Raw genomic sequence first — 25121 nt, forward strand, 5'->3', positions numbered from 1 at the left:
TAATCCCCTTTCCCCATTCCCCCCACCCCACCCAGGAATTCCCTATCCTACCCCCCTCCTCCTGCTTCTATGAGGATATGCCCCCACCCCTGCCAGTAGGATTTGCTGAAGGAGGTAGAGGCAGGAGGATCATGAGTTTGAGGCCAGCCTGGGCTACAGCCTATGCTCTTAACTGCTGTATCATCTCTCATGTAGCCCAGGCTGGCCTTGAACTTGCTATATTGCTGAGTGTACCCTTGCACTTCTGACTCTCCTGCGTCTACTCATCTGTACCCTCACTCCCATCCTTCCCATCCTTGCCCCGAATGCCAAAATTGCATCATGTTCACTACTGAAGTCTACACACCCAGTTTATATGTGGTGGTGGGGATTGAACCCGGGGCTTTTCATGTATGGTGAGCAAGCATTCTACCGATACTGCTCAGTACTGTGATATATCCCCAAACCTAAAAAAATAATGTGATTCTTAACTCATTGACAGCTTCAACATTTGTTTGTATTTTGTTTTATTTAGTGCCAATGAGATAGTTAGTTTTCTGAGCCACAGGCAGGCCACCTGTAAAATACCTGTCTTTTTCCTATCATGAGATTCTTCTAATTTGTGTTTTTATGGAACTCCATAAACCTTACTCCAGGCTGGGAGATTACCTTAGTGGTAAGGCACTTGTATAGCATGTGCAGGGCCCTGGGTTCTATCCACAACATCATAATGCAATCCAAATGATTAAAAATGTAACCCGGGTCCTCCACAAAGCACGCAACTTGTTGGCCCATGCTGTTGAATGCACCACCCTTGCCACCAGGGAGTTTGCTGTGTGACTTACATCTTTCTCTTGGTTTTCCCCTTCAGTTGTGGCTGTTTACTTAAGGGAATCCTGGTGGTCCATTGAAGACATCCTAAGAACTTCTGATCCCACACGGGATGGGCTCATGAAGGTGAGGGGATATGATTTTTAAGCGAATCTTTGCAAAACAGGTTTTCAGGCTCTCTTTACTTGGGCCCATGTTAATAAATTAAAGCTGGATAGCAAGTTCGTTTATCAGGAAGCTGAATGAACAGGTTTATTTGGAGACAGGTTTTCTTTTTTCTTTTTCTTAAATGTATTATTTGTTTTTATGTGTGTTGGTATTATACCTGCTTGTATATTTGTGTGAGAGTCCTGGATCCCTGGAACTGGAGTTGCAGACAGCCGTGAGCTGCCATGTGAGTGCTGGGAACTGAACCTGGTCCTCTGGAAAAGCAGCTAGTGCACTTAACTGCCAGAGCCATCTCTCTAGGCAAACTTCACCAGGCTGGCCTGGAACTCAGAGATCCACCTGCCTCCATCTCTTGAATGCTGTAACTAAAGGTGTGTGCCACCACTGCCAAGATGGAGCTGCTTCATTTTAATCCCCAACTGTTCAAAGAGTGGGTTCCTCTGTGTCTATGTTGTTTCTGTCTGTTTACTCTTTTTCCCGGGCTGCTCTGTGGGGCACCAAGTCTGACATGCCTACATAGAAAACTTTGTCTCTTGATTCTGAAGACTGGAGGTACAAAGTCAAGGAGTTTTTCTTTAGGAGGGCGGTGAGGGAATTCATTGCCTGCTCTATCCCTGCTTCTGCTTGCTCCAGCAGTTCTTTGGCCCAAAATGGTGTTACTTATGTGTCTCCACGTGGCCTTCTTTGGAAGCATTGTCAGCCCAGGTTGAGAGTCCCACTTTTGATAAGAACATCAGTTGTATTGGATTTGGGAAGAATGCCCCATCATGGCCCAATTGCCTATAAAAAATTCTAAAAAAGTTCCCTTTCACAGGTGCTGGTGGGGATTTCAGTATCTTTTGGGGGTACAACTATTAATCCTAGCATCTTGCCAGCAAGGAAAACGTGATGGTTCACCAGATACCCGAATACCGCTCAGTACTGCTCAAGTTCCTTCTGTGCCTCAGTGTGTAAGCTTTAGTCTGTCTCCTATTTCTCTGCTGTATTGAGAAGTTTTCCTGTCGAGTATATTCAGGTCATGGTTATTGATAGAAGATTTAGAAACAGATCCGGTTCTGTCCAGTGTATTTTTGTTGGTCCAGCTTCTTCATAGGGCTGGTCTAATTCAGAATCTTCAAACTCTTTGTTGTGCTCACGGAGACACAGGTTTGAGTTACATAGTCAGTGAGTGATTTAGTTGGGTTTAAACTTCAGTGCCTCTGATGTCCGGCCTGGAGCCTGTGAGGCCTTGTGGCTTTGTAGAGCTGTAAAGTGAGAGCCTTGGGATGGAGAGGGTGGAGTCATGTGGCTTCTCAGAGTGCAATACAGTAGCTGCACTTCAGCTGGAGTTGGGGCTAAGGAAGGAGGCAGTAATTAGCCAGGAGATCTGACGTGTGCCTCATAACTCCCCGTTCATCTAGCTGCTAGATTAATTTTAAATAGGTGAGATAAATATTCTTTACCATCTTGAAATAGCATGTCTTTCCACAGTGGTCTAGAAAACTACTTTCTCCTTTCCGTGGCGTTCGGTAAGTGCCGGATGAAATGTCAATATTTGTTCACTTTCAGTTTAGAGAATGACTTTAGAGTGTTGTTTCTTGTACTGCACAATTAAAGCATTGTTTATGCTTTCTGGCTGGGCTGATGGCTCAGTAAGAACCCGGTTTTGCAAGCATAAGGTCCTGAGCTGGAATGTCCAGCACCCAAGTAAAAAACCATGTATGACTGTGTATACCCAATTTGTGTAGGGTGGAGACAGGTGAAGTCTTAGAGTTCCCTGAATGGCCAGTCGAGACAACCTTCTTCTTCAGTGCGAGCCTGTCCCAATGTAGTAAGAGCAACAGTGACTGAGTAAGATAGTCAAAGTACTTCCCTGGCCTCTGTATGGATGTCCATGGTCACATGATCAAGTACATGCACCATACCAACACACCAACCAACACACACAGATTGAAAAATTTAAATTGAGCCCTGTCTTTTAAGCAAGTTTCATTGGCATGTAATTTGCATACCATAAATTTACACTAAAAAAGTACAATTCTGAGATGTTTAATAGTCTTCAATCAATCACTGCATAACATTTTCATCATTCTAACTCTGTTCTTGGCTGAGTGACAGTCCAGCGTTATGAACGGACTATGTGTTACTATCCATTCTTTGGTTGATGGATATTGAGTGGTATGCACTTCTTAGCTTTCCCGAGCCTTTTTGTATGACTTTTTATGAGAACATGCATTTTGAATTTTCTTGCGTACAAACCTAGAAGCATAATTACTAGTCACATGGTTATCTCTCTATTCCATATTTTGAGGAAGTGCCAGGATTCCCTGCAGTTACTGTACCACCTGACTTTCCCACTGGCAGTGCCAGCAGGCTTCAGTCTCCCCATGTCCTCAGCGATATGAACTGTTGTCTGCTTCGTCTATTCTCCATCTGTGGTGCTTTGAGTGGGAAATGTCCTCCATATTCCTTCCTACTTGAATACTTGGTCCCCAGTTAGTTGCGCTGTGTGGGTTATGGAACCTTTAGGAAATGGAGCCTTGCGGAAGGAAGCACATCACCGGGGGAGGGCTTTGTGGTTTTAGAGTCCTGTCCCACATCCTGTTCTCTGTCTCTCTGTCTCTGCCTCTCTCTATGTCTCTGTCTCTTTCTGCTTCCTGTGTATGGGTAAAACTGTGACCAGCCAGTTTCCTGCTCCTGCTGCCTTGCTTTCCCTGACTGTCGCCATCTCTTTCCCACCATGATATCCTTCTGGAACCTTAAGGCACAATAGCCCTTATCTTCCTTAAGTTGTTTGAGGTAATGATGGTGTTTCATCACAGCAGCAGACCAGGAGCTCATACACCTTCCCGTAGGTGTGAAGTGGTACTCTGTAGATGTGTTGATGTGCAGTCCCTGATGACTAAGGATACTGAACATCCTTTTTTATGTTCACAGGCCATTTGTATGTTGTGATGGCTCGAATATGCTTGGCACAGGGAGTGGCACTATTAGAAGGTGTGGCCCTATTGGAGTAGGTGTGGCTTTGTTAGAGTGGGTGTGTCTCTGTGGGTGTGGGCTTTAAGATCCTCATCCTAGCTGCCTGGAAGTGATGATTCTGCTAGCAGCCTTCAGATGAAAATATGGAACTCTCAGCTCCTCCTTCACCATGCCTGCCCAGATGCTGCCATGTTCCTGCCTTGATGATAACGGGCTGAACCTCTGAACCTGTAAGCCAGCTCCAACTAAATGTTGTTTTTACAAGAGTTGCCTTGGTCATGGTGTCTGTTCCCAGCAGTCAAACCCTAAGACATATGCCCTCTTTGGCAGAGTGACTGTATCCCACTTTTAGACTGGGATATTTGAATTTTTGTTGTTGAATTGTGTTTCCCACATATTCTTGGTGCTAGCGATTTGTCACATATTTGTGACTGAGAAACTTGCACGGCTCTTCTCCCATTCTGTAAGCTGCCTGTTTAAAAAGATTACGTCCAGATTCTGTAGACTCAGTAGATGTTATAGATGTTCTGCAAGGTTTTCTTCCTGAAAACTAATGCTGCCTTGAGACTCAGCAAAGGAACACGATATGTATTGCTCCAGTCCCTTTGTCCCAGGTGGCCATGGTGGCCATTTGGTGACTGCTGTTACTGAGTGCTGAGCAGACTCGAGATAGACTGTTCCAGAATGAGAGTGGTTGCTTTTCTCACTTCCCATCTCTTCCAAGTTTCGATTAGGAGCCCACCCGAGTTTCTGAGCGAGCACTGTACGGATGTTTATGTTCTGAATAGAAAGAATTTAACAATGTGCTGTGACGTTCTATGCTTTCACCCGCCCCATATTTCTTTCTATTGTTGGTAAGACTTTGTCTTTGCTTTGTCTTTAATAGGTTTTGTTTCTCAGCTACTTATTTTTCGTAAATTACTAGAAAAAGCATCTCTAAGGCTCTCTTTGTTAATGTAATTAGTGGTCCCAGTGAGAGCTTAGAAATGGATATTAGTTTTATGCTTTCGGAAATGCTTCTAAGTCAAAATCACATGTCACGCATTTTTTTCTTCCTGTAATGGAATTGGACAAATTAAGCACACTCCCTTTTCCGCCTTCTTCTCTTGCCAGCATTTGATTGGATGTTTCCCCTCTGCCACATGTAGTCTGCTCTCTACTTTCCCTCTGGTTTCATAAGTTGAAAAAAATACAGCCTCCCAGATGATACCCATTAGCTCTTGACACCAGCTGGTTCTTAAAGCTGAACTTCATCTGGCTGCCACTGTCTGAGATAGATCGGGAACTGGTCAGATCTGCATGTCTTCTTTTAAGAGCTGGCTCCAGATGAAGGTGACATATCTCAACATTCTGGACCAACGAGGAAGTTTGTGGACCCTGGACACTTGGTGCTGGATGTTAGGGCTTTGTAAGCTGCCTTATTAGTCATTTTAAAAGCAGACAAGTGGGCCAGTAAGGTGGCTCAGTGAGTAAAAGTGCTTGCCACGGGGGCCTGATGACCTAAGTTCGATTCCCCCAAATCCATGTTAAGGTGGAAGAAGAGCACTGACTCCTCAAAGTTGTCCTGTGGCCTCCACATGTGTCTACACATGTACATCATGGGCTAATGTGCATGTGTGTGCATGGTGCATGTGCGTGTGCGTGTGCGTGTGTGTGTGTAAGACAGAGAAAGAGAGAGAGAGAGTGCACACACAATGATAATAACAGACAGTGGTTTAGAGCCCACTCAAAGTCTCTCATCCCCTGAACTGAACCTCAAAGAAGGCTGAATAACTGAGATCTCCCAGGACATGAAGGCTGAGTTCCCACAGTTATAGATGATGGTGCTGATGTTGAGGAGGACGGTAACTTTAGGGTCTGGTATTAAACATAAACCTAGGGTAGGTGGTTTATTTGGTAAAGTGCTTGTCATGCAGCGCGAGGACCTGAGTTCAACACCTGGAACCCACATAAACAATGGGACACGGTGGCACATGTGGTCCCAGAGCTGGAGAGTCGGGGACACATGGATCCCTGGGCTCACAGGACAGCCAGCCTTTGGTGAGGTCCAGTTTCAGTGAGAGTCTCTGTCTCAAAAATTAAAGTGGACAACACCTGAAGAGTGATATCTAGTGTTGACCTCTGGCACACACACACACACACACACACACACTCACTCACACATACATTCTCTCTCTTACACACACATACACATTCACATATACACATACACAACACATTTTTCACACATACACATGCACACACCCACACAGCCACACTAACATAAAACACACTCCCTCCATAAACAGGAACATACGACGTAAATAAGTAAAATTGACAGTAAAATCACGCACTGTTGTTCTCAGTGGATCGTCCCTTTCCCAAAGCCTCAGGTCTGGTGGATGAGGAAGCAGGAAGGATTTAACTGCTGTCTGGGCTGGAGTAGGTGTGCTGTTTGAGATGGAGGAGCCCTGGCCTGTTAACCCCAGCCTGCAGCTTGAGATAGCCCTAGCCCAGCCGTCTCAAGTTATCTTTGGAAGGAGACAGTAAAATTAGTCCACGTTCTCACTTAAACTTTTCCAGCTTCAGTTTCTGCACCTGTAAGCCAGGCTTTCCCCAGCAGATGAGAGTCAGGTGACAACATGTGGGTGGAAGTCACAGCTCGGGGACGTGGATATGGAGGTAATGTGGACATGCCCATGTCCACGCCCACACCCACACAGCACCACATTGGCTGTCACATAGCCCAGTTGTAGGAAGAAAGTTCAGCACTGTGATACAGTCCTCATGTCTGGCTGCTTTTATCCTCTGGGTTGCATTTTCTCAGTTATTTGTGCTGCCTGGAGGGCTGTTTGTAAGATTAATAGGTCCTGGTCTGGTTGTGTAGCCAGACATGGCCAGGTAGCCACGTCTCATGTGAATCTAGAAGAGAGGCCTGACTTCAGCTACATATTTGTCCTTCCTGGGCCACTTACTCAGAAGAATCATAGACAGAACCGTGATGTCATTTTGGTTTGTGCAAGAGAAAGCTTCTAACTAGGTGGGCCCAACTTTGACCACAGGTTGGTTTCCTTTCTTGGATGACTCTGCAACGAAAGTCATGGGTGGACAGGAGGATTTTATTATATAGATTTGTTCAAGGTGGGGCCTTGAGTCCTCATAATGCTCTGGGGTTGGGATTCTAGAGTGCGCTTGAAATATGTCACAAGTTTTGAAAATTCGTGGCTTTTGCTGTGGCACTGATCCCGCTTCCTCACCCTCTGCTACCCATGGACAGGACAAGGATGCCCATGTGTTAAATGGCAGATTGGGTTATTTCAGGACACAGACTATCTCATGGAATGGTTGTCCTGGATGCCCTGGAGGCAACTTCCTATTCTGTCACCCTCGGCAGACCCCCCTCTGTCATGCTCTGTGGACTAACAGACCTTGTCTGTGGACCTGAGTCTTCCCTGACACTGTTACCCCTTTACTGCCTTGTAATTGAGACTTCATCTTTTTCGGAAGCAGTCTGCCTTACCTGGCCCTGCCTCGAGCCACCTTCCTGACTGGTCTCACTTCCTGGGGGCCCCTCTTTCTTTTTCCTTTTAAGGTTCAGTCCTTTGGGGAAAGGATTGTTCTTTTTGTTCTCAACGCCATTGTTTTCGGAAGACTGGAGAGAAGGCTGGACAGCGATAACATGTTTTTCTTACCTCACCCTGCAAAGGAGCAAGCTAAGATTCTGTGGAAAGATGGAGCCGCAGTTGGATTTTACTCAATCAAGATGAAAGGTGAGGGACACATGGCCTGTGAGGTGGAGGGTGGGTTGGGCATCCCGGATGTCTGCCCGTCTCTGCAGACCCACCTCAGTACTACACTCTGTGGACTCTTCTGGCTCAGGAAGCCCAGCCAAAGGAGTGGAATTTATCTCTGTAAGCCTTCTCCTGGGTTCCCAGGAAGAACAGTGTGTCCCTACAAGAGTGAACAATGGACGTGACTGAAGGCTTAATGCTTTTGTTTTTTTTCTTAATGTTAACAATTAGCTGTCAGGAAAAATACTATTGCTGATAGTTGGCATGTGTTCAGGAAGCACCCTCGATGCCAAGACTTTCAGACATTACCTCAGAAGACAAGACAGGGAATTGGCCACAAAAACAAGGTTAGGTTAGACAATAGCAACTTCCTTCTAGGGCTCTTGGCGAGCGTTAGTCGTTCAACCATTGGGCTGCAGGTGACTGTCCTTTTAGATAGCTGCATTCTTTAATAGTTTTTTTTTTTTTGTTTAATAGAAGTTATCAACATCTGGCCTAGTTGGTTCCAGCATTATCACCATTTAACTTCTTATAAAGTTATTCATTTTAAAAACTACTTTCAAAATTACAAGTGTTTATTTAGCAGGTGGGAGGGGGAATGGGCAAGGTCAGAGGGCCAGAGGAGAACTCGTGGGGGTCTGTTCTCTCCTCCTACCATGTAAATTCTGTGGATCAAACTCATATCATCAGGCTTGGTTGGAAACACTCTGAGCAAGCTCACTGGCAAGAAAAGTATCAATTTTAGCAACAATTAAATTTCCCAGAAAATCCCCAATGGATGTGCTATTTTTGGAGGTAAGTGCTTTTGGTGGATAAAGAAGCTGATTTTTGTTTTGAACTATGTTCACATTGTGTGTGTGCGCGCGTGCATGTGCGCGTGTGTTCTACTTGTCCAGAATGGAATGAAGTCCTGTCCTCTCTTCTTCTCTTTCTGTCTCCCCTTCTGTTTTCTGTAATATGACCAGAGTCTCATGCTTTGTTAAATGTCTGCTGAGGTCAGTTCTAGGTGCTTTGGCACATAGCTATTTCAGTAGCTTCCCTTGGACTGTCACTGGCCCTGTGATCTCAGTGTGTCTTTATACCTTCTCAGGTTGTCATTTTCCTGGCTTATTAGTTTCAGATGGACTGATGAACCTGGAGAATAATTAAGATGAAGAGGAACCATTCATAATTCATCTTTTCTAAAGCATATTGTCCTCACATTTTAAAAAATTAAATAGCCAAGCTTAACTCTGTAGTAAGAGAGTCATGTGCAGTCTGAATGCATAGCCTTGTTGATCTAGTCCCGAGTCTCCTGGCAGAGACAGGTCATAATTAGGGTGTCTTACGGTATTACTAGCTTTTATACGACCAGTTTGATTGTTTCCTTTTTATTTTTATTTATTTATTTTTTTTTTAAAGATTTATGATTGGATCATAAATCCATAACTCCAGTTCCAGATTAAATGCCCTCTTCTGGCTTCCATGGCACTAGGCATGTGTGGTACGTTTACATTTATGTAGGCAAACACTCAAAAAATGTTTTCTTTTTCTGAGACAAGGTTCTTCTGTGTAACAGTCCTGGCTGTCCTGGAAGTCACTCTGTAGATCAGGTTCCCCTTGAACTCACAGAGATGTGCCTGCCTCTGTCTTCTCAGAGCCATGATTAAAGGTGTGCGTCACCATGCCTGGCCCGTGCTGTCTTAACTGCTGACCCATTATCTCTCCCCTCTCCCTTCACTTCTTTTTCTATTTCATGGGACAGTTTGAAAATCATTGTTACGTGGCTGGTGTTCTCTTTGACACCATTTCATTGCTTTCTGCCTGGATGGTTATTGCTGACCACTCTTTGGGTTTAGATTATTCCTGTTTTTCTAGAACGTTGAGGTGCGTCATCTGGCTATTTATTGCAACCTTTCTTGTCGTCGTTTACCATAGGCAAGGACTCATAGCTCTAAACTTTCTTTTTTAAGATTTTCTTAGCTGCATCCCACAGGTTCTGGTAAACTGTGATAGTGGGTGTTATAAAATTTCCTCTCTGATTTCTAAAGTGACCCGCTGGTCATTTAAGGACATAGTGTTTTTGTCTCCATGTTTTTTGTCTTCTTTTCCTAGTATTGATTTCTATTCTTTTTGCACAGTGTTCTGGTAAGATACAAGACATCATTTAGATCCTTTTGTACGGGTGAGGTTTGAATTGTAGCTGGAATGTCTGTTTTAAAAAATGTTTTATGAGAATATTGACTAAGACAAATATGTGCTGTGTATGGATGGAATATTATGTAGCTGTCAGGTGACTTTATCTGCTCTATTCCGTAGTTTAACTCTTAAGATTTCTTTGTTGACTTTTCAATTAGATGGCCTCTATGAAGATGACCATAGGGTGTTGAAATCACCTACTGTTACTGATAGTGTCAGGAATTTGTTTGATCTCTATGTCTGTTAGCACTTGCACGTTGAAATTGGGGGTTCTAATGTTTAGTGCATATGTTTGCAATTATTACAACTTTGATGAATTGTTCCTTTTATTGCTATGCATGGCATTCTCTTCATCTCTTCTGGCTAACTTTGGTTTGAAATCTATTCAAATTTTTGGAAACATGGTCTCATGTGTCCAGGATGCCCTTGAACTCCCTATGTAGCTGAGGGTTGTTGGGAGCTGACTCCTAGCAGAAAGCGGCTATCATCTTTGCAGACATCTCAGGCCATATACCCTGACATGAGACTTAGTTTTCAACAGCCTACAACAGCTGAGCACACTCTGATAAACATTTTGTTTTTCCCCACATATCTTGTTTTGCTGTTTAGTGCCCCCAGCTGCAAGGCATGTGATATCCACACCTGCAAGACACATGTGGTATCCACACGCCTACAAGGCACATGGCAAAGCATATAAATACCCCGGATTTCTTTTCAAGAAAAGAGACTTGACCACACACTCTGTCTTGTCTCCATTCTTCGTGTGTCTTGCCCCTCCATCCCCACTCTCTCTCTTGCTAGACCCTGACCTTCGGACTGGAGCAGCAGCTCGAGACAGGACACAGTGGTCCCCAATCGTGGGGCAGTGCGGTTCTCAACAGAGGGTGACCTTGAACTTCTTGTTCTCCTGTCTCCTAATGCTGGGATTGTAGACACACACCTCATGCCTGAGCAGTGCAGTACTTTCCAGTGAACCCAGTTCCTTGTGTGTGCTGGGCAAGCATTATGCCAACTTAGCTAAATCTTCATCCTGAAAGTCTAGTTTTATCAGTTACCAGAACAGCTATGCCAGCTTGTTTTCGGTTTCTGCTCACTTGATAGATTGTTTTCCATTCCTTGACTCTGTCTATGGATATTTTTACCAGTGAGTTGTGTTTCTTGGAGACAACAGATGGTTGGATCTTGTTTTTTAATCTACCCAGCAATCTGTGTCTCTTTCTTGTTGACTCGAGGTCATTTACATTGAAAGTTATTAATAGTGGTGTTTAGATAACTGTTTGTTTTTTCTCTCTTCCCTGTTAGTCTTACTGGTTTGCTGGGTTGGCTGTGGTGGACTCTTTCCCAGCTCTTTTTTGTTTGCCTCATGAAGTTTATTCTTTCCTGTGTCCTTGTGATGATGACACTCTTTTTCCATGTCTTCTACAGTGTTGTTGGGTGGCCATGAACTTCCTTGGTGTGGGCTCGTCTTAGTATGCCTAGATTTTTCCCTTCCACTTTTAAAGATTGCTTTGCTGGCTTTAGCAGTGTTGGTTGGCAGTTATTTACTTTCAGTTCTTGAAATACAGCATTCCTTCTTTCCCTGGCCTTTAGTATTGTTGTTAAGAGACCTGGTGTTATCCGGGTGTTTCATCCTTTGTAGGTAAGTTGACATTTTTCCTGAAGAACTTTTAATGTTGTCTCCTTGTTTTGGAGTTTTGACACCTTGACTGTATGTTGGAGATTATCTATCTATCTATCTATCTATCTATCTATCTATCTATCTATCTATCTGATTTAGATAAAGAATTACAAGAGCTAGCACCTGACATTCCCACCCCAGCAGTCTATGGACTTGACTTCCTGTTTCCTCTTAGTTTAACTTAGGTCCCCCTGAAAGTTCTTCTACTGCAGGAGCATAAGAAAACATGCAAATTCACTCTGGAGAGAACCAGGGGCCAGCCAGGCTCTAGCTACTGAAGACTGTGCAGACCACCCCCAACATGATGGCAATTTGCTTTGAATATTTTGACTCTATGATGCTGTGACCATATATATTCAGTGGAAACTATCATCTGAATTTTGGTCTTCTTCTGGATGTAGTGATGTATGGCTCATTACATTACTCTTCCACCACACTGGGCAGAAGCAACAAGCTGTTGTACCAATAAAGCATGGCTGCTTTGAGGGCACCAGGTGACTCCCTGCAGGGTTCTGCATTGTGCTATTTGGGAGGCTAGGTACATTGAGTATCTTTTTAGTCGTCCATCTCTGTCTGTCTGTCTGTCTGTTGTCTGTCTGTCTGTCTATGTATCCTATCTATCTATCTATCTATCTATCTATCTATCTATCTATCGTCTATCATCTTTCTCTTGCACACACAAGTCTTTAAATATAATTTGAAAGATGAATAGAAACAACTCAGGGCTTTATAGTATTGCCCATTCTAATCCTTGTACAGTAAGAATGAAGTATCCTAATTCCCTCAGCTGCCTGCACCTCACAGGATCACCCCTGAGTCAGCCCACCTCTATTCTGTCACCCATGTCCTGGCAACCACTGGTTCCTTTCCCATCACTGTGGTTTTTGAGATTCACAGTTTTGTCATTTTAAGATCACGGAAGTAGAACTCTGCGTCGTTTAGCTTTTCCGAGACTAGGTTCTGCTGCTCAGTATCACGCCTCTGAGATTTGTGTCAGTCAACTTGTGTATTGTAGATTGTACCTCCTTATGCCTAAGGAGCCTGTTCAGCTTTCAAACAAACGAGTGCTGTCGTTTAGAATGAATAGGACATTTTCTGGTGGACGTCTCACTGGAAGCAGTTTGCCACTGGGCCGGTTTGCATTTCTTGGTTGGTTTGGTGGTTCTGTGATTGGTTTTCTTACAAAATAGTGGCGCTTTAGTCACTTTACAACTTCCTTTATGCGGGAATTTCCCCTAAACAATAAAAATTAGTGGGTTTTACTTTAACTTTTACTCTCAAACCACAAGGCCGTTAGCATTTAAGGGAAGAAAGTACTGACTGTGCTGTGGAGTGGGGCGTAGATCAATTTAAGAAAGAACTTGTATTATCCACATGTGCAGAAATCTACAGAGAACTTCCTGATTTCTAAATGCCCAGTGAGAGTAAAGGCCGTGGAAACAGGAGTGTCAATTACAAATATTAAATGGGATGGTGAGGAACTTGGACAACCTAGGCGGCCATTAGGATCACCTCACCTCAGCCCGCTTTGTGGCTGAGGCTTTTTGCTTCAACCTTCTAAAGACATTCAGGGCCACAGTCACCTCCTGCACGGCGGCGGCCCTGTGAAGCAGGAGTCCCTTGTGCCATCTTCTGGACCATTGTGGCCATCATTATTTTTGAATAAAGTTTTATTGGTACACAGGCACACATATGATTGCTTTTGTACTGTAACCTCAGAGTCCAGAAGTTGCAACTAAAAGCTGAATCTCAAAGGCTAAAGTATTTTTTTTTATGTCATCCTTACAGAGACATTTTGTTGACCCCTGTTCTAGAGAATACACTGTAAACATCTCCTATGAAAACAAAACAATTTAATTAAAATTGTATTAGTGGAATTCAGGAGCATTTAGAGTTTTGGCTGCCATCTTAATAGGTGCTTAACTGCCCTGGGCTCCAAGGCTTCTGTCTTAATCTTGTAGAGTGGCCCCAGGAGAGACCCAATAGCATGGTTGTAACTAAAAGACTGCTAACAATTAGCAAAAACCAGCCTGCTTAGCCATTTGTGTTTTAGATCAGGTTCAGGAGTATCCTGATGTCTGCATTATCTGCCTTCAGATAATGTTGAATGCCCATTCCTGGCTTTCCTGGTTAGTGGTCTACCTGTGAATTCTCATACACACATTCTGAGAAGTCACACATGCATACATAATACATACATATGTACTTACATACACATATACACACACACATGCTCATACACACACATACACACCCCTTCTGTTCTTTCTCTCTTTCCTCCTCCTCCTCCTCCTCCTCCTCCTCTTCTTCCTTCTCCTCCTCCTCCTCCTCCTCCTCCTCCTCCTCCTCCTCCTCCTCCTCCTCCTCCTCCTCCTCCTCCTCCTCTTTCTTCTTCTTCTTGACAGGGATTTTCTGGGTAGCTGTACTGGAACTCTTTCTGTAGACCAGACTGGCCTGAAAATCAGAAAAACTGCCTCTGCCTCCACCTCCGCCATGCTGAGTAGTAAAGGCATGAGCCACCACCACCATCATACCTTGCTTTAAGCCCTTTCCTCATTTTTGTTTGGACATTATTGTTGCAGACAGCTTACTGGCTCCATGTTGGTTCCTCTTTGGTGAGTTTTCTCTGCTCTTCTCAAAGACCCTGTCTCAGGTCTGCCCATGCTGTTGGAGTGAAGACTTCTGATTGTATGTGGTGCTGGACTGTGTCTTCATCATTTCATTACATGTACCCACATGATTACACATTTCCTTCACAAGAATCTGGTGCCCATATGATTCAGCCATCTGTGGTGACCTAAATTAACTTTGTCTACACTGTTGAATCTTTGGTGTTTATATTAATTTGTGTGTTTTACTTTAATCTTCAAATGATTTAGCCAATATTTTTTCCTGTTGTTGACTATCATTTTTAATTCTTTGGAGTGTTCTATTGCACATAGCTTTGAGAGAAAGCTCTCTCCTTTTCTGTTCCTTGGGAGTTGTTTTTTGCAAGTTTGGTAGAACATATCTCTAAAGTCACCTGAGCCTGGTGATTTTCATTAAGTGTTGGAGTTTTTTAAGCTATTGATGTAATATTTTAATGCTTGTAGGACATTTTAGTCTCTCTCTTTCCCTTGAGTCAGTTTTGTTAGGTTGTGTTGTCTTTAGAGATGCTTACTTTTTATTTATTTTCAGATTTATTGGAATCTTCTCCTACCTTTTAAATTTCTGTGGCACCTCTAGTAATGTTCATGCGGGATTTTTAAGAGCAGCAGGATATTTCATGACTCATTTGTACATTTCCCAAGGATAAAAGATACTAAGACACTCACCATGGTCAAAGATCATTGTCACACCAGTGGTGACTAAAGTTGTTTGAATATACAAAGTAGAAGCAGACATTATTAAAATTATCAATAATTTTTAAGTGTGAGAAAATAAGGAAAAGTGAGAGAAATCCTGGAGAATGGGAGGGGTTTCCAAAAGAGGAAAAGCCCCTGAACTCCATGTAGGGGTTTTATTGGGGTACGGCAGAAACTGTACAAAGGCTTAGGTATTCCTTATTCAGATTGGCTGATTCTCTGGGCTATATTGAGCAAAGCAGAGGGAAGGCTCACTCACTCCATGCCTGTATCCCTAGCCCACCTATGTCTGTGCTTGTGCATTATCTATATACTGCCTACCCATTAGGGGTGGTTGAAGCCCCTGCTGTCTACCTCTGCCTGAGCTGTTAGGTATTGATCTTGATTGTCAGTAGCTGATGCCGTTGACTGCCTCTGACCTTGCCGGTGTCTTGATAGGTGTCAATTAGCTTGTTCTTTTCTTTTTAAAATCTTCACCTGTATATGACCAGCTGGCAGCCTTATCACGACAGAGAGTTAACTCTGCCAGAGCCACCAATATACAGCTACAGTTTTCCAGGTTACGTCCTTGTCTGTGGCATTGTCTAGGGTCTTTTTCCCCAAATGGAAGCAGGTTTGTCCGAAGCCATTTTAACTTGTAACTTAGTCTGTTATCATTGGCTGCATTAGAGGCAAGGACATGGAAAAGAGTAATAAATAGTATCAAGCATGCACTCCCCAGGGAGGCTCGTGGACGCTAGCCACCAGGCTCACCAGATTCTCCTGGCTTCTTAGAGCCCATCTGTCTGCCTTTTGTCAAGTCTGGTTGGCCGACTCGCACTCACTTCAGGCCTTTTCCCATTCTTAGGGCTGGCTTCACTGTGCCAATGCTAACATCCATTCCGCTGTAGCCTCTGAGCAGCTTGTAGTTTTCAGGATAGACCCCTTTCTTCTTACTACTCAGAAGGAGCTGGCATCTGCATCAATCTCTCTATTTTAATCCCTAATACACTCAATGTATTGTTTCTCTCTCTTTGTTAACTCTAGTATCTTTTAAATAGAAAAAAAAAACAACAAAAAACAAAAGACAAAACCACAACTCTTTTTTTCTTTGTCTTTGCTTTCTGTCTCGTTAATTTGGTGTGTGCGCATGCAAGTGTCTCTGCAGGTGTACATCTTCAAGTATTCTGGTCTCTCCCTTTTCACCTTATTCCCTTAAGACAGGGTCTCTCACTGAACTGCGAGGTAGGCTGGTGGACTGTAGGCCCAGTGATCTTCCTGTCTTTACTAAGTTGTTCACACCTGGGTTTTAACATGGTTGCCGGGGATTTGAACTCAGTATCTCCTGCGTGCCCACAAGTGATCTTACCTCCTGAGTTGCCCAGTCTTCTCCATCTTCCATGATTTCTGCTCCTTTTGGTGATCATACTGTAAACTAGAGACATCGGGTGAAATCATTGCTGGGCTTTCTCCCAGTATTTTCTTAGTCTTTCTGTCCCAGTGATGAGCAGAGAGCCAGTTGACTGCAGGCATCTTAGTTCTTCAGCTCACGGCTGGAATGGAATTCTAGGAAAATTGCTTGGTAATCATTTTACATCATGGATTTTACTTGACAACTTTGAAGATATGATTATCCTTTAGAAAGCACTGGTAGAGTAATTTTGCTTCTTTTTCTCCAGAAGTTGATTTTGAGAAGTTTACAGAAGCATTGCACAGCCAGGTAGAAAGGTCGTCTGTGCCTTGTGGATAGATGCCCTGCATAATATGTGTATCTGTGTCATCATGGTATGGTGTTCAAGTTGAAGAAATCACCCTTGGCTGATTTTTCTATCAGTGTCTGTTTTTCTCTTCTGGGATCAAGAGAACACCCAGCATCTGCAACCCCTGTCAGCTCTCCTGAGTCTCCTCTACTCTGTGACCGTTGGTTCCTCTTGTATTTCATCAGCTGGACTTTGGAAGAGGTCTGGCCAGTGGTGAGAGCAGACTTGTGAGATCAGCTTCAGAGAGACAGCTTATTTTTAGGGGGTTGAGGGGAAACAAAGGCTTTTTTAAGCCTTTGGGAGGTACGTGGGTGTTATCGGGGTAAGTATATATCATTGGCCTGGGCCAGGGCACGAGGGCTACCTCATTTGCATAAGGAGGAATTCCAGGTGCTGCCAGACATGATGTATAAGGGCAGAGGAGTTTACCTTGGCTACCCAACTATGTGTCCTCCTCTGGTGGGCAAAAGCACAGGGCTATGTGCGCCAGGACACACAGGCCCAGGGAGGGAGGCAGGGAGTGGTCCTACTCCTGCCAATCTCAGGGTGAGATTTCTGGGATTTGAATATGTCTCAACCCCACTCTTGCTCTAGGCCTGCTTCCCATGGATCCCTGGTCCCACATTTCCTGATGATTAGACAGGGTTGTGGGTTGGGAGATGTGGAGTAACCTTGTCATATGTTGGAGCCTATGGTGTATGACATGAACATCAGGACTGGTGCTAACACTGATCCATGCCTGAGTTAAGGACTGGGGAAAGGGACATTAATCACTTTTTTCATTGTGACAGAGCACTGTGAAAATGCCTTGAATGGAGGAAAGATTGATTTTGGCTCACAGTTTTGTGGTCATCTGACTCCATTGCTTTAGCCTCAGATGAAACAGACTGTCAGGATGTAGGGAGGATAGTGGAGGCCAGATTGCAATGATCGTGTGATCACGTGCTACACACACTTGACAGAGAAAGAGGGCTAGGAAGGGCCAGAGGGCAAGCAGATGTTTCCAGAGGACCCTTCCCATGAGCCCCGTCCTCCATTCAAGTTCCATCTCCTAGTGCTGTCTTATTGTGCATCAGTAAGTGGGCCAATCCATGAATTATTTCAGAGTCCCCATGATCCAGTAGCTTCTCCACAGCTAGAACCACTAAGCTTTTTGGGAGACACATATAACCACCATGTTTTTTTTTTTTCCACATCAGGGTTGCAATTACTTCTGAAAATGTTTTCACATATTTGTCTATGCGTGTATGCATGCATGTTCATGTGCATGGGTGGAGGGGAGGGGCTCTTGGGCCTGCACCACATAAGGGTGTGGAAGTCAGAGGACTACTCAGTAAATGTACCTGTTTACTTGGGCATGTCATTTTACATATTTATGAGCTGCAGGGTGATTATTTGAGATGTGTTATGATCAAATCTGGGTAACTAATCTCTGTGAAAATCTGCCATTTGGGGTTGGGAGCTATCTATCAAGTGTCTCACTTGTCGTTGTCGTTGACAAAACATACAGCTGCAAACTGTACCTACCTTATTGTACATGCTCTCATTATGTCTTTTAGGATATTTTTTATTGCAGTATAAATTTATATCTTATAAAATTTGCCTAAACTAAGGGTGAATGTTAGAGAGAGGGCTATGTAACTCTCACCAAAGCCCAGTGTTAGAACACTCCTGTTACCAGTGGATACTGTCCGCCTGCCGTGTGTCGCCTTCTCAGCCCTAAGCAATAGCTGAGTTGCCTCCTGCCCTGCCAATTAGCATGTACCAGGTGCTCTACCAGTCATGTTTTCAATTAGCGTGGTGTCTTGGAGCTGCTGCAAACCATGGCTGTGCTTATGTTTCTCTTTATTGCCACATGATTTTGCCTTACGAATATGCTCTCCTTTGCCTGTGAATCTATTGGCTGATGAGTTGTTTCCCTTTCACTACTGTGAAATGGGTGGCTATAAACATTCTCTTTCTTGTTTGCATGGCAGTGTTTTTCCTCCTCTTGGGTAGGCTCCTAGGAGAACAATACCTGGGTTACTTGGCAAGATTATATCTAATGTTTAAAGGAACTGCCAATGGCCTCGAAGTCTGGCTGAACTCTTCTGTCAATCACACATGGGGGTTCCGATTTCCGCACGTCCTCCTCCTCTCTCACTATGGCCCATCCTTTTGGTTCTAGCTGTCCTAGCCCAGGGTGGCATTTCATTGTGGGTTTAACTTCCATTTCTTTAATTATGAGTGATGTTAGCTGGTTTCCATCCATAGTCATGTGAATGTCTTCTTTAAAGAAAGGCTTGTTCAAGTCTTGTGCAATTTTAATGAGAATATTTATTTTCTTTTTATTGAATTGTAAGAGCCTTTTATTCTGGTTCTCAGTAAGGGTTTTTTTTTTTTTTTTTTTTTTTTTTTTTTTTTTTTTTTTTTTTTTTTTATGTGAAATGTGATTTGTAAACATTTCTGTTGACAGCCTATGCTTGGCCTTTTGTTTTTTCTTAATAGTCTTCTGAAGCAAAATCTTTAAAAGTTCTGATGAAGTTGGAGTTGCCAGTTAATGGTGCTTTTGTTGCTGAATCTGTGAACTCCTTACCAGGTCAAGGTTACAAAGACTTTTTTTCCCCCCTTGCTAAAAGCTTTAAAATTTTCTCTCTTATCCTTGTATCTGTGATCCATTTTGAATTTGTTTCTGTAAACGATGTAAGAAAAGATTCCAATTTCAGTTAAACAAACAAACAAACAAACAAACAACTAGTCTACTTTAAAAGTAACACTCCTTTTTGGTGGACTCAACACACGGCTTAGCATCCTGGGCCATGCCTTCAGCTTCTAGTGCATTAAATCAGGGATACTGTATTTTAGAGCAGTTTTAGGCATGTAGAAAGACACTGAGGCAAAACGCAGTTTTTCTGTGCAGTTTGTGCTGTGTTCTAGGTTTCTTCCATTGCTGTGATAAGTTACGTGATTAAGAGCACCTTTGGGAGGGAGGGTTTATTTCATGCCACGCTTCCAGGTAACTTAGGGAAGTCAAGGCAGCAGGAACTGAAGCCTGGGTGTTGGGTGTTGGGTGTTGGGTGTTGGGTGTTGGGTGTTGGGTGGTGCATAAGAGTGAAGGTGGTTTTGCTTACTGACTTGCCTCTCATGGTCTGCTCAGCCTGTTTTCTTACAGCACCCAGGATCTCCTGCCCAAGCGTAACACCATCCACAGAGGGCTGGTGCCCCCCCCCCCCCCATCAATCATTAATCAAGAGAATACCCCATGGACATACTCACAGACTGACCTAATGCAGGCAGTCCCTCAACTGAGAGTCCCTCTTTCCAAGTGACTCTAGTTTTTGCCAAACTGACAAAAAGTAGCCAGCACAGTGTGATTAGGATATTGCATGAATCTGGTCCATGAACCAACATGGATGCATGCCTTAGTTTGTTTGGACTTTCACAAAAGACTCAACCCGCAGATATAAGCAACAGGAATTGATTTTCACCTAGTTCTGGAGGCTCAACGTCTAGGTTGCAGGTCTGTCCTCTCTTGAGGTCTCTCTGTGGTTATATGTAGCCATTTTCTCACTGTGTAGGTCTGCTGCATTTCTCTTGATCATATTTCTTTGTCTTCTTATATGGATGGCAGCCATATTGAATAAGGGCAAAGCCTAATAGCCTCATATGAACCTCATATGAACCCCACTCTACCTTTTAACAGCATTTTATCTAAATACAGTCCTTCTGAAGGGTTTGGAATGTTGGGAGACACAAGTCAGCCCATAGGTCACATTGTTGCTAAGCCAGAGGCCATGGTGTATGTGAGGACTCACCTTTAGTATTGGACGGTCTGTGTATCCAGACAAATATTTAATGGTCTGTAGTATATAGGGCAGTCTGTATCCTGAGTAGTCACGTTGTTCCAACCTGGCAACTGCTATCTTTTTATCGCCTCAGCAGACTGGACTTTTCCAGAATATCTGGCAACTGTAATCAGAACGCTTGCCTTTTCATAGGAGCTTCTTCCTCCACAGTAATGGCCTGCCAGCAAGTGAGCAGCACAGTTTGTGCATCAAATCATCCCACTGTTATTTGTGGCAAAAATTAAAAATCTCTCCCCACATAATTGGTACTAACCTGTGTTGATCAAAAGAGAAGAGTTGATTTCTGGGTCGGCAAGATGGCTCAGTGGGTAAAAGCACTTGCTGCCAAGCCTGATAGCTCAAGATCCAGCCCCAACCCATGTGGTAGGAGAGAACTCCGAGTCCTACAACTTGTTCTTTGAGCTTTACACATCTACCATCACACGTGTGCATTCTTACATGTTCTCTCTCTCTCTCCCCCCTCTCTCTCTCTCACACAGATGATGATGATGATAGTAATGAATAAATAAATGAAAAGTAATTTAAAAAGAGCTGGTTTCTGCATTCTCCGTTTGCCTCCATTTGATCTGTAGTTCTTTGTGGCAGTGTCACTCTGGTCCCCTGACACAGCCATAAAATGGGCTTTGCTAGATTTCAGGCTCTGTTTCTTTCCAAGCAATGCTCCTTGTCCAGGAAACTTTGCATTTCACATAACATTTAGAATCAGCTTATCAATGGCTACCAAAAACATGCTGGAGTTTTGCTAGGGCTGGCCTTGAACTTATAGAACAACAGTGGGAAGAGTTACGGGGGGGGGGGGGGAGAATTCCCTTTCGAGTCCTCTGATTCATCAACATGATTTTTCTCCTCATTTATCTGATCTCTAGTTCCTTCTCCTCATTTATCTGGATCTCTAGTTCCCTTCGATGATTGACACTTTCATTTTCAAGACCCGGACTTCATTTGCACAGCAGATTCCTAAATATTTTCTTCTCTTTAATTCTATGGTTAGTGGAGTTGCCTCTCTATTTAAACTTAAACCTTCTTAGTTACAGAAGATTTCATATTAGGTTGACATTGTTCTCGTCCCATAGAAACCGAAGCTGTAAATTTCCAAACAGACTGATATCTTTTCAAGCATGTTGAAGGAGAAATCCCAAATATTTTTTTTTATAATTACTGCCTTAATTGGATGGTGTTTCCTTGTTGGATATAGATTGTGCATAAAAGAATAATTTCATGTAACCACAGAGTCTTTTGTTTGTCACTTTGGGCTGTGCTTAGCTGGATGGTTTTTTAGTCTTGATGGGTTTTCTATGTGAACATGGTGACCTGTGGGCTGGGTAACACTTCTGCTTCTTGGGCTAGCTAGAGGTAGGCTGGGACTAGCAGGGCTCTGAGTCACATTTCTTTCAGGGTAACAGGTTGGTCTTCACTTGCTTTTGTGATGGAGGTAGGTATCTGAGAGAGTATTTGAGACATGCTGGATTCCATGAGACCTGGGCTCCGTCCGTACATCATCTATCCCTCTGTTTCGTTCTGTTGCTAAAGTAAGTCACAGACCAGACTAGACTGGATGGGGGAACAGACCCCATTTCTTGATGGAAATAGCTTTAACATCACACACTAAATTGTGTGGACACAGGAAGGGAATCATTATGACCAATGAACAATGTTGCCTAGTATGGTATAACTTGCAATTCAGCCCATCTACTCGGACCTGAATCTTTCCTTTCCAGAGAAGATTGGAAAGTCATTCCCAGGTGTGGGACATTAACTCATGTTTCTGAATCTCGACAGTAAGAGGTGAGATGATAGTCATGTGGATGGTAACATTGGTGACAGTATAGTCACATTCAAGCTGGAAATGGAAAGGGTGCAAAGTCTGGTCTCCTGCTCTGATGCAGCTGTGTTCGTGCTTCACAGGAAGCATGTGTGGTTCATGAGTTTTGGAGGGCCAGACATTTTACCTGAACTGGACACCATCAGCCTCTGATGAAGTAATTGAAACAAGTCATTATCTAGTGATGGATCTGATTGGTCTCTCTGCCAGCACTGTGGACCGGCTTCACCTATTCAGGGAGAACCTTGATGTTGTTTAGATAAACCTCCTTGGTTTCAAGGGTCTCACTGAGAGGAGAAGTCTGGCTGGGTCCACAGTGTGTTGGTGGTGCTCAGTCTCTCAGGCTGAACATCCATGACCCAGCCCATTTTCTGTGCTTGGAGCAATTAATTATGTGGGTCTTTGAAGAGAATACTCAGGTCCACTAGAGACCTGGTGTTTTGGAGTGATTCGGTATCTCACCATCTTTTGTTTAGTTCTTGAAGTGAATTCTGCCCCTGGGTGGTGCCAGTGACCCAGGCTAGACACTTGAGGTCTGGGTGAGTCAGCATCCAGCCTGGGAGACAGCATGTATCTCTTGCTTTCCTGCAGGCAGCCTCTGTGGTGATGGTACCAGTGCATGCTACCTGTTGCCTGTCTTTGACACCGTGTTTGTGAGGAGGAAGAACCGTTGCCAAGGCCTGGGGACAGCCATGCTGAGGGACTTCTGTGACACCTTTCAAGGAGATGAAGCCCTGGGTATCAGTTGTCCGATATCTCCTGCAATGTATAAAGGTAACTCTCACTTGAGTCCTCGGTGAGCGTTTGAGTAATGGTGACTGCTAACACCTGTGGACTGAGTCGATGCTGAAGCAGAAGTGTCTTTTGGGTAGATGTAGGTTGAGACTTCTCCTTCCCACAGCCTCAGCTAACCACAGACTTCCTGTTTGATTTGCAAAGGGGACCTTTCTGAGCTTGAGAAATAATTTCATTTGAAAAAATGTAGATGGTGCTGTATGTATGTATGTATGTATGTATGTGCTTATATGTGTGTATATGTGTGTGCTGGTATATGTATGTGAATGTACGTGTGAAGGGGAACATGCTCACACGCTGTATTAGTCAGGGTTCTCTAGAGTCACAGAACTTATGGGTAGTCTCTATATAGTAAGGGAATTTGTTGTTGACTTACAGTCTGTAGTTCAACTCCCCAACAATGGTCAGCAGCAGCTGTGAACGGAAGTCCAAGGATCTAGCAGTTGCTCAGCCCCACAAGGCAAGGAAGCAAAGAAGAGCAAGTCTTCCTTCTTCCAATGTCCTTAGGTAGGTCTCCAGCAGAAGGTGTGGTCCAGATTAAAGGTGTGGACCAACATGCCTGGATCTGGGACTTGCTTTAGTCTCCTGGGATTAAAGACATGTACTACCTTGTCTGAGCCTAAGCTTTTCATACCCACTGTGCCTCAAGATCAGGATCACAGGCGAGCCTTCCAATTCTGGATTCTAGTTCTTTCCCGATATAGTCAAGTTGACAACCAGGAATAGCCATCACACATGCAGACACATGCCATGGTGCTCAGGTGGGGCTCAGGGCAAGTTTTAGGAATTAATGCTCTTCCATGCATTTCAGGGGCTGAACTTAGATCATCAGGCTTGTGCGGCAAGTGCTTTTTCCAGCCGAGCCATCTCGGCAGCCCTCTCCAATGTTCAAGAGAGTCAATGCTGCTTTGTAGGCCGGATGTACCGTATGCATTGCCACATACCACACACTTAAACAGCTGTTTTGGGGTGTACTTCACCAAGTTGAGGAACAAATATAATCAGAAATAAATATCTCAGGGACACACAGAGTCCAGGGAGCTGTGCCAGGGCCTTGAAGTGACTCTCCATTTTTATCTGAAACTGATAGGGTTGGCATTCAACTCTCCTGGGGTCACACATTCTGATTCGAAACCCCAATTATCTAAGACCTCTACCATTGGGGCTGGCTTTCTCTGAAGAGAGGTTAGGCTGGTCAGGCCAGGAGGGCGCGCTGTGCTACACTCAGCGTTTCCCAGCATGGCTCCACCCGTCAGACAGCGCTGTATTTAGACTGACAATCTTCCACACTGCTTTTGCCTAGAGCCTGCAAGTGGTCCAAGAGCATGCTTGTGTGATAGCTTCCCAGTTACCTGCAGGACTGCAAGTGGCTTCCCATTTCTCTGGTGTTGGGGCTGCTGCCATGTGAAAATGCTTATTCAGGAAATGTGGATAGTCTACCAACCTTCAAGGACCTACTCAGAGGTTCTCAGCCTGTGGGTCGTTGCTCCAGTCTGTGCTGCCCCACATTTGGGCACCAAGTGACCTGGCCTGTTGGTTCAGTCAATGGGGTCTAGCAAGAGAGAGAGAGAGTGGGGATGGAGGGGCAAGAGACGAGAAGAATGAAGACAAGACAGAGTGTCTGATCAAGTCCCCTTTATTGAAAGAAAATCCTGGGTATGTATAAGCACAAGCAGGGGAATGCAGCTGAAGACACTTTACCACGTGTGCCTTGCAGCTGTGGATACTAAACAACGAAGTAAGACATATCTGAGAAAAACAAGATGTTTATCAGAGTGTGCTCAGCTGTTGTAGACTGTTGAAAACAAGTCTCTTGTCAGGATATATGGCCCGAGATGGCTGCAAAGATGATAGCCGCTTTCTGCTAGGTGTTGGCTCCCAACAGGTTGTGACTCCTTTGTTGGTTGAATGACCCTTTCACAGGAGTTTCCAGCGACCACCAGAAGACATAGATATTTACATTATGATTCATAACAGTGACAAAATTTCAGTTATGTAGTAGCAATAAAAATAA

The 25121-nt window shown here is 43.9% G+C and overlaps 1 protein-coding gene across 4 annotated transcripts in view; it reads left to right on the top strand.

Annotated features, from left to right (window-relative positions):
* The window catches only part of Fam169b (Protein FAM169B), a 77735-nt gene that overhangs the window by 43287 nt on the left and 9327 nt on the right, over positions 1-25121 (top strand). For 3 of the 4 annotated variants that reach the window (XM_076935740.1, XM_076935739.1, XM_076935733.1), the window contains exons 4-6: positions 851-936; positions 7508-7685; positions 22904-23086. In XM_076935740.1, coding sequence (XP_076791855.1) covers positions 851-936; positions 7508-7685; positions 22904-23086 — 447 coding nt within the window. The remainder of the gene's footprint in view (positions 1-850; positions 937-7507; positions 7686-22903; positions 23087-25121) is intronic. The other variant, XM_076935747.1, reaches the window with a different exon arrangement.

The sequence above is a fragment of the Arvicanthis niloticus genome, chromosome 1 (genome assembly GCF_011762505.2).
Source record: "Arvicanthis niloticus isolate mArvNil1 chromosome 1, mArvNil1.pat.X, whole genome shotgun sequence".
NCBI lineage: Eukaryota > Metazoa > Chordata > Mammalia > Rodentia > Muridae > Arvicanthis > Arvicanthis niloticus.